This window comes from Babjeviella inositovora (genome assembly GCF_001661335.1).
Source record: "Babjeviella inositovora NRRL Y-12698 unplaced genomic scaffold BABINscaffold_1, whole genome shotgun sequence".
Taxonomy (NCBI): Eukaryota; Fungi; Ascomycota; class Pichiomycetes; order Serinales; genus Babjeviella; species Babjeviella inositovora.
In genome coordinates this window covers 872,252-885,121 of record NW_017566838.1, presented here as the reverse complement: position 1 = coordinate 885,121, position 12,870 = coordinate 872,252, and the positions used below count along the sequence as shown (strand labels likewise).

The 12,870-nt window shown below is 47.1% G+C and overlaps 7 protein-coding genes across 7 annotated transcripts; 2 read left to right on the top strand and 5 right to left on the bottom strand.

Moving 5' to 3' along the window:
- Positions 1 to 140: 140 nt before the first annotated feature.
- On the bottom strand, positions 141 to 1,639 carry BABINDRAFT_159108 (protoheme IX farnesyltransferase). The gene has a single exon (XM_019127466.1). It carries the CDS (start codon positions 1,612 to 1,614, stop codon positions 250 to 252), a length of 1,365 nt encoding a protein of 454 aa, XP_018987870.1. The 5' UTR covers positions 1,615 to 1,639; the 3' UTR covers positions 141 to 249.
- Positions 1,640 to 1,713: 74 nt separating this feature from the next.
- RPN8 (proteasome regulatory particle lid subunit) lies at positions 1,714 to 3,139 on the bottom strand. Its single transcript, XM_019127465.1, has one exon. It carries the CDS (start codon positions 3,129 to 3,131, stop codon positions 2,145 to 2,147), a length of 987 nt encoding a protein of 328 aa, XP_018987869.1. The 5' UTR covers positions 3,132 to 3,139; the 3' UTR covers positions 1,714 to 2,144.
- Positions 3,140 to 3,553: 414 nt separating this feature from the next.
- On the bottom strand, positions 3,554 to 4,531 carry ABP140 (Abp140p; the record flags this gene model as incomplete). Its single annotated transcript, XM_019131556.1, has 1 exon — positions 3,554 to 4,531. The coding sequence occupies one exon, from the start codon at positions 4,529 to 4,531 to the stop codon at positions 3,554 to 3,556; it is 978 nt and encodes a 325-aa protein (XP_018987868.1).
- A 1,525-nt stretch (positions 4,532 to 6,056) lies between these two features.
- BABINDRAFT_182060 (sodium:solute symporter family protein) lies at positions 6,057 to 8,591 on the top strand (the record flags this gene model as incomplete). Its single annotated transcript, XM_019131162.1, has 2 exons — positions 6,057 to 6,120; positions 6,285 to 8,591. 2 exons carry the CDS (start codon positions 6,057 to 6,059, stop codon positions 8,312 to 8,314), a joined length of 2,094 nt encoding a protein of 697 aa, XP_018987867.1. The 3' UTR covers positions 8,315 to 8,591.
- A 152-nt stretch (positions 8,592 to 8,743) lies between these two features.
- Positions 8,744 to 9,386, top strand: NAT5 (peptide alpha-N-acetyltransferase subunit). The gene has a single exon (XM_019127464.1). The coding sequence runs from the start codon at positions 8,792 to 8,794 to the stop codon at positions 9,281 to 9,283; it is 492 nt and encodes a 163-aa protein (XP_018987866.1). The 5' UTR covers positions 8,744 to 8,791; the 3' UTR covers positions 9,284 to 9,386.
- A 126-nt stretch (positions 9,387 to 9,512) lies between these two features.
- DAP1 (Dap1p) lies at positions 9,513 to 9,881 on the bottom strand (the record flags this gene model as incomplete). Its single annotated transcript, XM_019131475.1, has 1 exon — positions 9,513 to 9,881. One exon carries the CDS (start codon positions 9,879 to 9,881, stop codon positions 9,513 to 9,515), a length of 369 nt encoding a protein of 122 aa, XP_018987865.1.
- Positions 9,882 to 10,325: 444 nt separating this feature from the next.
- Positions 10,326 to 12,543, bottom strand: BABINDRAFT_159104 (putative zinc metalloprotease). The gene has a single exon (XM_019127463.1). It carries the CDS (start codon positions 12,428 to 12,430, stop codon positions 10,547 to 10,549), a length of 1,884 nt encoding a protein of 627 aa, XP_018987864.1. The 5' UTR covers positions 12,431 to 12,543; the 3' UTR covers positions 10,326 to 10,546.
- Between the last annotated feature and the right edge of the window lie 327 nt (positions 12,544 to 12,870).

Sequence of the window (12,870 nt, the reverse complement as noted above, 5' to 3'; positions counted from 1 at the left end):
GAGATACAGGGCCCTAGTATGGGCAATAGGTTTTTATGCAGTTCTCTAATTTAACTCTGGCGTATCAGTTAAAGCCTGAAATAGTGAAAAAAAAAAAAAAAAAAAAAAAATTAACAATATTACCTACTACTTGTATAAAACCAAGTTTCTATCTTTATTAATAGTTTAGGTAAACTCCAGTAAACCTGATATTGATGGGCCCTGCGCCCTATTGATGTAACTGTTCTATTCATGACTATGTACAGGAATCTATGCGGGTTGGAGCCTATCCTTGTTGCCCCCAAAGTCCAAGAATCTATCCCACTGGCCCTTCTTGTGTAACATGGCAAGCACTAAAATGCCTGGCAAGTGCCAGACAGACCCCCAGAACATCTTCTTAGCATAAATGTTAGCCAATTGCATACCTTCGGCGGTAGGGCTACCCTTGGCATAATTTTGCTTCTGCTGCCACCAGAACTTGTACGCCCAGAAGGCCAACCAGCCATTCAAGAGCGCCGAATCAAAGGGAAAGACCCAGTCGCAGACTTCGTAGTAGCTCAAGCCAAAACACAACGGGAACATCAACAAGGCGTATCTGAAACCAACTCGGGCGTTCAACGTCGGGTTTTCGTAGGCAGCCATCTTGTACCCCGCCTTGTGGTACTCCTCTCTGACGTTGTGGCTCAAGGCGTTGAAGTGGGGGAACTGCCACGCGTACAACAAACCTGCGAGCACCCAGGCACCGGGATGGGCCAATGACGAGGATGCGGCCCAGCCCATCAATGGCGGAATGGCTCCCACAAGCGCGCCCACCCATGTGTTGATGATATGACGTCTCTTCAAAGAAGTGTATATCCAGGAGTACAAGATGATGTTGAGCCCACCGAGCGCTGCCACGGTGGGGTTGACTCCGAAGTACAAGAGGGAGACACCAAGCGTACCGGAAACCGCAGCGTATCTAAACGCATTGGCGGGTGAAACCAAGCCTCTGACCACCGGTCTGGCCATGGTTCTGGTCATTTTACCGTCAAATTCCGGTTCACGGCCCATATTAATTGCGTTCGCCGCTCCGGACGCCAAGGTTGTCCCGACAGTGAGAAAGAGGAGTTCTGGTAAGGTTACCGTACACGGTGACAACGCATAACTGCAGATGGAGCTCAACATAACGAGCGCCGTGAGCCGCGGCTTTGTGAGCACCCAGTACGGGTGTGCGATCTTTCTGAGCTCATCCTTGCTCATCCATGACTTGGCCCCTGGCTTTTCTGTCCTTTTAGTTCTATCCACCGGTGTGACGACAAACGGAGTTTTGGTGCTACTGCAGCTCAACACCTTCTTTGCCACTTCGTTCATATATGATTCGTCTGGAGTCTTGCTCATCTCGGCCTTTGGCGTGGAGTACGCGGCGCTCCAGTTGGACGACACGGAAAACACGCCGAGATTCGGCATCGCGGACTTGGATATGAGCGGCCCCTTGCTCCAGACCAACCTCCTGCTTAGCGTCAAGTACGGCGCTCTGGGTAACATCATTGTGCACTGGTGGTGTTGGCAGTTGCTCTCTGGTTGAAGTGTAGGCACGTACGTAATATTCTTGGAGATTGGAGCAACGATGTTATTGGCGTTTATTTCAAATCTCATCGGTGTAGGAAAAAAATGCCTGGAGGTTATGAGCGTGGCGTCATGCGCCACTGGCGTAATTACAAGAGAGATGGGGGTGAAAGATAATATGGAGGTTGAGAAAAGGCGAAATACGTGAACGGGTGCTTCAATCCAGCAGAGAATGCGCATATTTTGGATAACCCGGACTATAAGTGGAAACTTTAGTATATGCTAATCTTACTGTTCTAGCTGACTAGGTTTCGATCACAGCGGCGGAATTAAAAGTGCTAATTGTTTGAACATTGTATTTTCATCGTTCACTAGGTCTATCTAAATGTCGCTGTTAAAATACTTTTTTCTCATGTAGGAATTAATTGGGATTGTACTAGACTGGGATTGTATCCCTCGACTGAAAGTTCAATAGGAGTAACTACTTGACTGAGACTTAATAAATTTCGCAGGCTCCAGTGCTCCTTCTCCGAAGGCTGCGTTTCACATGCATTTTTCCGACTCTACGCATTGCGGTTGCAACGATCCTAATTAGATCCTTTAATATTCTGTAATAACTTCTACTTTTCATCCTTGGCTTCTTCGGCTTCCTCCTCCTTCTCAATGGCCTCCTCCTCGCCCTTCTTGCTGGCCTCGTTCAGCTTCTTGTTTTCAATCTTGTTCTCAATCAAGTCGTGGAACGCGATGATTGATCTGATGAGAGTGGAGATGTACACCATCATCAATTCGTCATTAGTCTTGACAGTGTAGGCGGTGGCGAGCGGAGTGTTTTCATGCAACTCCTGGGCGTTCTCCACTGATTTTGGGGTCGCTAAGTTCGGCAACAAATTGAAGATGTCCTGCAACTTCCCCAAAATGGCGTGGTTAACCGGCAAATCGTTCTGATAGACCTTCTCAAGGTAACTAGTTATGTCTCTCAACCGCTGGTGCAAGCCCTGTAACGATGACAACTGGTTGGTGATTCTGATGGACAAGTTCCCGGCGGCCTGGTCTCTGATGTCTCTCAACAAGTGTTCCACCCCGATCTCCTCGGCCTCCTCGGCTTGGATTAACGACGGAATGTGCACAAACGTCTTCTCGGCGCTAGTGCCATCGTCCTTGATCTCCTCGACGGCGATATAAGCGTCAGTAGGAATCCCCACGTCTTTGGTCTTGACGTCCACAATCAACAACAATGGGTTTGGTGTGTACTTCTTGAACAAATCGTTAATCTTCAAATCGGATGCCCGCAACTTAGGTCCTGAGTGGTACCACCCAATGAACTTTTCCTTCGCATTAATCTTTTTAAACATCTCGCCCATGGACTCGATGTAGTTGTGGTCCAAAAACCACACTTCCGGGCTCTTTTCGTCTTCTTCGAACGGAATGGCATAACTGTTGGCCACCCGAATGTTGTTTGGGTCGGAGTTATCCCCGAGGATCACCCCCAAGACTCGCTTCTTGGTGTTTTGCGCAGATCTGTTGTAGTGGTCGACCACCGATAACAACACCAATGGCGCCACGGAGACGGATTTCTCTAAGAAGGTGGTTTCGCTAGCTGCTGGCATTGTGTGTGTAAGGATGGGTATCTGTGGCAACCGGGTGCTTTGATAAAGGCAAATGTGTATTTCAATTGATGGTTTGTCATCCGGAGGCAACGAGAGCCTTTCGAAAGGCAAACGGGCAAGGATGTCGCTGGTATGTGCACGACCCTGACATACCATGCAAGGTGGGTGGCCGGCTTTCCCTCTAGTTCTGAACTTTGAATGCAACGGCTCTGAATACTAGAGAATAAGGTATTGAGATGAATTATTCGAGATCCAGTATGTTGGCTTGGTTTGAGAAGAGAGGCACCATAGCCGGCACTTCACCCACCTACGATTCCAGGGAATGACATACAGGCGGGTATTTTTTGTTTCTCTACAAACAGCCCGTTATATGTCTATTGTGCAGCTATTAGGGCTCTATTGTACAAATAAATCCTGAGGTCCTAGTTTTCAAGCGGCTTTTTAAAGACAGCTTGCATCCAAATACGGTACATTTTCAACTGCTTCTTTCTGTTGACCAACAAACGTCTATCGGTAGCGACCCGCTCCTCCTGGAAAAACTTGCCGAAAATGTCCCTCAACTCTTCTTCGGTAAAGAAGTACACCCTGGTACCGTCACCTCTGATGTAGAAGTTGTCGTCTAACAATCTCCCCTTCTTGAATCGAACCTGCGCCAAGTCGTATCTCCCGTAATCCCTAAATAAGATCTGACCGCCCGGCTTTAAAATTTTCTGCAAGTTGTTGACGGCGTGGACCCATTGTTCTGGGGCCAAGGCGGAGAACACAAAGACCATGATAATGATATCCACGGACTCTGGCTCGACGGTTTCTGGCAACTCCAAGTTCTCGTTGGAAAGATCCCACACACATGCATGGGCAATCTCTGGGTTATAGCTGGCACTGTTCTTGACTAACTGGACCGCGTTCTTGGAGTAATCAGCGCCGATAATGCGAAAGTTGGGGTTTTCGTTCTGGCTCATGACGGGGAACATGGTGTTACCCGCACCACATCCAATTTCCAAGATGGTCACAGGCGGGGCATCCGCCTTGGTGGCCTCGTAGAGCACTGGAAACTCGATCTGCAACCATTTACGGTCTTTGAAAAAGTTTTCCTTGTTGTTCTTGTAGAAGATGTCCCAGTACTTGGCCGGGTTGCCGTTGTACAACTTCTTGTCAAACTCCTCAACCGGATTCTCATATTGCTTGGAAATGAGAGTCTCTGCCTCCACCTTTTGCTCTTCACCCCATTCGGCGTGATCCCAGGCGTTGTGGTTCCACACATCATTATCATCGGCGAGTACTCTCTGGCCAAACTGGAACGGCGCATCTTTACCGATACGACTGTCCAATGGTGGTTTGGTCTCTTTAAGAACAACTTTTTCAGTAACACCTTCCACTGGCGCTGAGATTTCTTCAAACATGGCTCGTCTTTTGGACCGTAAATTGGAAAATAAAATGACACTCCACACTTAACCAAATTTTTCAAATGAAAAGAAACGTTAAGGTGCATGCCGGATACATAACGCACCTCGTTATAAAGGTGGCTTATAACCTGTGCACTGAGCTGTTATAGCTGAAATCTCTGAGGTTCTGTTTTGAGGTAACATTGGATTATTGAGGTTTAATCCTATTCAATTGAAAGGCTGAATCAACTGCATGACAACTACCAGTTGATCTTAAGATGGCTCCTGTGATGGACTTCTCTTCCTCGAGAAATCGTCCAGACTTTCACACCTGGTATATATAATTGTATTTTGTCCACTGTAGTGTTATTTGCCTGTATTACAGCTAAGGGACTTCTTCAATACTGAGGATAAGCAGAAGGAATTGATCTTAGACGGGCTGGCACATTTCGAGGTACTGAAAATTAGAACGCTTGTGTAATCGTACATAGCGTTGAAAGCTGAGTTCCTAAAGGTATCGCATGGATTTATTCAAGATTATTTGGTATTTTCCATACCAACATTGACCTCAGTGATACAGGCCTCTCGGTATAACGGTTAAACAATCCCTGTTGAGTTTTTTTCCGAAATCTGACCCTTGGTGCTTGTCAAGAAATATATTCAGAAATCCTAATCAGCGAAAGTGTATTTTTCTCTTTAGATCCCGCCTCTACAGCTTAGTCTAAAAGTAGTCACTGGAGGCGCATGTTCGTCGTCAGCTTGAGTTTTACGCAGTTTGTGCACCATGATAAAGTTAGCTCGACCATAGAATAAACCTTCACCCCTTGATCCAAGACCGGTGACAAACTCCCGTCTGGCAACAAGGTTTGAGAACGCTAGGAATTTATGTAGTTACACAACATATTTCTTCTAGGCCTAGCCAGAAGTAATTTTGCAGCATATCTGTAACAACCTGCATCTGAAGCTACGATGCATGGTTCAGTCTGAATCACATCATCGCTATAAGTTCACATGCAAGATATAATTCGCTTATGAAAATCCCGAGCAAACTACAGTTACGCATATAGTAGCTCTCGCTGAGATATGTCTGGTATTGGTATGCATATCGTTGTTGCAAAAGCAAGTATAGTTTTCTCTTGGCCTCTAATCTATGGTTGTACATTTACACAACGAGGGTGGGAACGGAATTCTCAGAGCACCGGCACCAGGGAACCACGCAAGGCCGTAGTATCCCCCTCCACTCATCCCGAAAACAATCATCTCATAGTTTTTATCTATATACTAATATATTCCATCTCTCTATGATAAATAATTATAAAATAAATGCTACTCAACTATTTTATTGAATAAATGGTTCGGTTCTGTGCATCAATGCACACTCACAATTACATCACTTTAAGATTGCAACGTTCCGTCCGTGTAAGCATAAGCTCTCAGCCACACCTCCACAGTGTGAAATTTTAACCGTAATCCCGTTTTAAGTGCACAGGAAACTTACTGCTTGCATCAAACATCGATAGTTCATCCTCGTAATTTCACACCAATGCTCGTCCAAATACTGGGTAAAGTTTTATTGAGTTGGTTGTCAGTTATCCCTGGCTTCCATGGTCTGCCCATTTATATAAAGCGATTTCAACCCCTCTTTTAGCATTACGGTAGATTTAATTATTTTATATTAAGATTCTCCACCCTACCTTGGACGCCGAGTAACCAAATAATAAACCGCTTACTACAGCTCTCCAAAATCAATTTTAAAGAACTCAAATGTCAGAAACTGTGAAACTATTAGGACAAGCTTCGGGTTACGGGGTTCTTGTTGGAGTGGGGGGGTTGTTTGCCCTTGGGATTGTCGTTGCGACAAAATTGTCCTCCAGATATTTGAATGAAAACTCTCAGTCCACCGAAATGTTTATGGTGGCCGGCAGGAGGGTCGGCGTGGGGTTGACTGCAAGTGCAGTGTACTCCAGCTGGACCTGGAGTACTGAGTTTCTCATGGTCACCACCATGGTGTTCAATTACGGTGTAATGGCCTCCTTCTGGTTTGGGGTGGGATTGTGTTTCCAGATCTGTCTTATGTCCTTGTTGGGAATTGAAGCCAAGAAGAAGATCCCGGCCAGTCACACGTGTTTGGAAATCGTGCAGTTAAGATATGGCAAGGCTTGTCACCTCTTGTACTTGTTCCTTTGTCTTGTGAACAACATCTTATCGTGTTCATCGATGATTTTGGCCGCTGCCGGTGCCATTTCAGTTATCGCTGGTAACATGCACATTGTTGCCTGCACCATGCTCATTCCTTTCGGTGTGTTGTTGTACACCACCGTTGGGGGTCTCAAGTCCACTTTCTTGACCGATTACGTTCATTCATTCGTGGTGTTAGTTGTCATGTGTTATGCCGCTACCTCGGTCTTGACATCCCCAGAAATCGGTGGCATGGGTGGCTTGTACGATAAGGTCATAGCTCATGACGCCGATAGATACGTTAAAGGAAACTTCCAGGGCTCTTTCATGACTGGAAAGTCCCAGGGTGCCGTGTTCTTTGGGATTATTCTCAGTATAGGCAACACGGGGCTCACGGTCATGGATTCTTCCTTCTGGCAGAAGAGCTTCAGTGCCGACCTCGATGCTTCCGTTCCTGGCTACCTTCTTGCTGCAGGTACTATCTTTGCCAATGTATGGCCAATCGGCACCATTATCGGGTTAGCCGGAATTGTCCTCGAAAGTACTTCAATCTTCCCAACCTACCCAAGACTCATGACTGCCCACGAAGTCAACAGTGGCTTTGTTCTCCCTTACACTTTGAAGGCTCTTTTGGGTGACCGTGCTCTTGGGGCTGTTTTGTTGGTTGTATACCTTGCCGTCACCTCCACCACGAGTGCTCAAATGATTTCTGTCAGTAGTATCATCTCCTTTGACATCTACAAGAAATACATTAAGCCAGATGCCAACAATAAGCACTTGATTAACGTCTCGCACCTCGGGGTTGTGTTCTTTGGTCTCTTCTCTGCCGGGTTCTCTGTCATGCTTCATTACGTTGGTACAGATATGACCTGGATGACCTATTTCTACTCCATGGTCATTTGTCCTGGCGTTATTCCCTTGGTTCTTGCGATTACATGGGACGGCCAGACCAGGTTGGCATTCTTTGTCGCCCCTATCGTTGGCATGTTGGCTGGCATTGCCGTCTGGTTGTCTACCGCATACCACTATTTTGGGGCGGTTACCATTTTCACCACTGGCCAGCAACTTCCTTGTCTCTTTGGCGGGTTGACTTCTATCATTTTGCCGGGGATTGCTAGTGTTGTCATCAGTTTAACCATCAACCCATACAAATTTGACTGGGATGAGTTCAAAAAGGCTGAAATTATTGTCGTGGATCCCGAAGAGTCTCTAGAAGAGAGTAGATTTGTCCTGGAAACAGCCAGTAACGAAAAGAATGAGCAAGTCGTTTATACTGCTCTGGATCCCGAAACCCCGGCAGGACACTCATCCTTTGAGAATAGCTTTGAAGGTGCTGAAACCAGCAAGCAGAAGAAACTCAATTTCTACATCAAGATATCTCGGTTCGCCGTGGTGTTTGTGTTTTTGTTGACTTGGGTTGTTTGGCCAATGCCATTGTACAGAGACTGGATCTGGAGTAAAGCGTTCTTTAAGGGCTGGACTACGGTTTCCATTTTTTGGCTCTATCTCGCCTTTGTGATCATTGGATTATATCCCTTGTATGACGGGAGACACTCTCTTGCAAAAGTGGGTAGAGGCATTTACCGTGATTTTATCGTGCGAGACGGTAAATCACAAGCCTAAAGCTAGGGATGGCTTCGTATAGTTTCTAAATACCCTGTTGGAAGTAGCTGGCGCTACAGAATATCTATAACGGATATTATTCATTAGTTTAGTAAGGTTCAATGCCCTTAGCTTAAATGCTTCCTCCAAACTCATCGATACTTCTTAGCGGCCCTTGTAGTTCGATCAAAGCTGCCTTATGGTTCAAATAATACGCTCCTGGTACCATCCTCTAAGGGGTTTAAAAAGGATAAAAAATTAACTCTAATTGTAGTACAATGGTGATATAAAGCACATCATTGGTTTTAGTAATGACATTATTCCATCGTTACCATGCCTTTCGTAGCATCTGAAACCAACGTTGAACCATCGCATCATACAGTGCAGGAGATGAACAATTCTCAATCCCATCCCTGGACGCTGGGACCCTCCGAGAATAAGTAAATACCCAGAGCTATTTGTATATCTCAAACAGTCAGAATATCTCAACGCACTGCAATGGCAAGAAAGCTTATATCCTTAGATGACCTAACCCCCAACTGCCTCGGGGTCTTGAAGACGATCAACTCCGTTGTGTTGCCCACCTCATACACCGCCGAATGGTATCAGGAGTCCTTAGAAGCCGGCGAGTTGGTCAAGTTGGCCTACTACAGCGAGATTCCCGTGGGTGCAATCAAAGCCAAGCAGGTCTACTCCTCCAATACCAGCAAGCCGTCCACTGTGCCGACCGGTGTGTACATTGAGTCGTTTGCGGTGCTTCCAGCATATCAGCAAAAGGGTGTGGGTTCTGCTTTGTTAGAAAACTTGGAGGCTGAAACTGCCAAAAGATTTATTCATGAATTGATTGCCCATGTGTGGTGCGAGAACACCGCCGGTGTCGCGTGGTATGAGCTGAAGGGCTTTATCAAGAAGGATGAGGTTGAAAAGGGGTACTATGAAGCCCAAGGCTTGAAAAATCCAGACGCCTACGTGATGGTCAAGAAGATCTAAATGATGTATATAAATGTTGCTGGCAAATAGATAAAAGAATGTTAAATCTTTATGACAGGTCCTAAAAGGTAAGGCTTTACTTATGTCGAATATTAAACGTTTCAGGTAAAAGATGACTAGGTTGTAATGCGACTCGAGAGATCTTAATCTCCCGAGGGCGAGAATGTTAATGAAAGGCTTAGCTACTGGCCGTCCCTACATATAAATTGGTGTTAATGGATATACATTATTAGTTCTCGACTAAAGTGCCGACAACAGGGTACTTCTTTTGAAAATGCTCCTCCCAGCCGTCCAAGGAATCGATATCCTCGGGCGTCAAGTCCTTCAAGTCGTCAATTGGCTGGTCAAAATCTCTGATACACTCAGCGTCGAAGGAGTTCAACGCCAAACCTCTGGAGGCATCATGACCGGCAAAATTGGCGTACGGGCCGCTTGGGCCATAGAAGGACCTGCCAGCAGAAACGTCGTAAACAACACCTTTAACGGCGATGTAGATTTCCTGCATGTCGTGCCCATTGTACTTGAAGAGGGTTTTAGGAGTAAAGGAGCCTTCGACAGTAGCGCCCTCAGTAGAGGTGTTTTCAGTGGCAGTAGACATGGATGGGTCTGTTTCTTTGATAGATGGGAACAATGTGAACTTGAAAACAACAACGGATAAAACTAACAAGCCGAGGAGTAGAAAGTTCATGGTAAGGTGCTGAGAGGAGGGAGTAATGTGGGCGCGAGGGGGCCAGATAAGTGGGGAAACTCTGAGGAGATCGTTGCATGGTGAAGCGAAATTAGCATCTATCCTGCATAGAGACTTTCGCTGTCCCCATCTTGAACAGTTTATTTTGCATCCTCAGATGTGTTTCAGCTGGATAGAATCTGTAAGAGAATAGTCAGATGCTTTTTAATGGTATATGAGTGATTATTATTGGATAATATATTTATTTATAGCCATATATCTGTTATTTATGTACATATTTGTCATTTATGTACATATATGTACATCTTTGCTATTTATTTTCATCTTTCTTATTTATTTACATTAACTATGAATTAATAACCAAAAATTTAAACCCTTATGGCTCCTACCTTAACACTAGCCTATATATATCATCAATATCCATGCCTTATTCGCTTTTCAATACATCCAAGCCCACTTACAAGAGTTCTAGGGAATGAACCATAGCCTTGAGCGATCACCACACTATTAACACATCTAGGGAATACTCATTCCCGCACTAACACCAGCTAAATATGTCCTCTAGCAGCACACCCCTACCATTCCCTAAAAAAATGTTCACAAGCAGTGCTGAGCGCATTCGCCACGGTGTTCAATGCCCGCTGAACACCCTCCCAGTCACCGCGCTCCATCGCATCCCTAACCACTGGGAAGGTCGCCCAGTACCCCTCACCGTACTGATGCATCGCGTCGTTATCGGGCGCGCGATACAGTGCACCAAAGAGCATATGGCGGTACGCAGGGCGGCGGCTGTTCCCCCCCGTAGCGAGCAAATACTTTTCAAACGCAGTCAAGCGCTCATTTAAGTGCATCCGTCTGGCAGAAAGTCCTACCGGCTCCAACACGTCGATGGGGTCGTCCATGCTGTACTTTCCGTAAACGTACTCCTTCCAGTTCGCGGTCAGGAGGTGGTAGTCTTTCGCGATCTGTTGGAATTGGCGTATCGCCTTGTTCATCGACCCAAAATCAAGCTGCTTTCCGTGACTTTTCGCATGTTTGTCGATGTCCTGGACGAATGGGTCCACCATCCCTACATAATCATGTAGATCGTACGGAATAAACGGCATATCCACGAGCTTGATCGCGAGACGCGCCAATACGCGCACAAGCGTGGTATGATACGTCATATCCGCATCGCCATGCTTCTCGAAGAACGCAAAGTTATCGTAGCAACTGTTTTCGGGATAAGCGGTCCCCTTAAACTTGACCTCCAAAGAGGGGATCCCCGCAAACGAGTTGAACGGAACGTAGTTCTTCTCAAGCTCGTTGAGGTAGGCAAATCGGGTCCCATGGTTTCCCTGGAAATGATGCTGAAACAACGATGAGGAGTTATCTTTAGGAGAAGCCACCAGTCCTAACGCTTCCTTAACCGCAGCCTGAAGGGCCGGGTGGGCATCCACCGCAAGATCTGTCCCGGTCACCGCATCACTCAAATCGATGTAAGCGTAACCAAACGACTTGAGCTCATGAAAGTGCTGCTCGACGTGTTCTGCGGCACCTTGGAGATTGTACTCGGTGCCGTCCCATGAAGCAAAGTAGATGCTCCGCAACGGCGTCCAGTCGTACTTCACGCGAAGCGTCTCAAAGAGTTCCACGAGCTGGAGCATCACAACAGTACCCGTGTTTGCGCTCATGGTACCGTAGCATGCGGCGTCGCGTGCAGCGCCAATGATGATACCCTTGCTCTTCTGCTCACGCCCGGGAATATGCCCTATCACGTTCCAGATCGGGTGCCTTTCGCGTATTGTGGGCTTGACCTTAAAGTGGATCTTTGTCTTTGCAAGGCCACCAGTGCTTCCTGACCACCAATCACCAAACTGAACACCTCCTTTGAGAAGGGCAAGGAGCTTCTTGGCCTCAGAGAGGGAAATCGGCACCGATGGCACCTTCGGGGTGCTCGCACTTTGCTCCCAGGTCAGTCTGAGATCGTTGGAGGACTCCCAGCCAGGCGTGAGCACATCTCCAGGAGAATTATTAAGATTTGCCACGTTGTCCTTGATGATCGCGTCTGGAAACGCGGGGTCATCGGCGAAGAAAATGACCGCCTGGCACCGCCCTTCTGCGACTTGGAGCTTTGTCCCGGGGTGCGTCTGGCCGTAGCGCACCAAACAGAGCGCATTATCCAAGGCCCCTATCTTGGCATAATCTTCAGCTCTGCCGTAGTTTACATATACGAGCTTGTTGGTGGTGAACTCTCCTCCAAGGGAGTTGGGGTTGAACGCAAGGTACTCCATGTCGGACTTGCCCTCATTCAAAACCACGTCAAAGTTTGCGTCACCGCTCACTTTGATGGAAAGCTTGTCATTGTTGGGGTAGTCTAAGAAGGTGGCGATTTCGCGGGTCTCAATGGAGTGAAGGCTGCGCGCGAACACCGCCTCCACGTACTTCGCAAGCACTCGATCGCCCGCGGTACCTGCCATATGTGGCATCAGAGAGAGATATTCCAACGTCTCCTTCATTGAGCGACGGTCAACCGAATCGCTGCTAAGGAACTGGAAGAGTCCGTGGTGGTTCGCGAGTACGCCCGCAGAAGACGGCAGCGAGGAGGTGTACAAGCGGGATGTCGTGACACAGAGCACGAGGAGACCCATCACAAACACATAGAGGATGCGCTTGATAATCAACGGGTTGCCGACCTTGGCGATATACATGTCGCAGTAGCGCGAAACAACCACGTACACAGCGTAGACTGGGTCGACCACGCGCGTGGCTGCCGCGCGCGCAGTGGAAGCGATCTGTTGGGTGGCAAACTTTGCACGCGCAAGAAAGTCAGCGTGTGGGTTTCGCTGTTCCTCTTCGATATCGAACTCGAGGAGTTCGTACTCGAGAGAGTCAGCGGAGGCACGAGCATCGGAAGTGT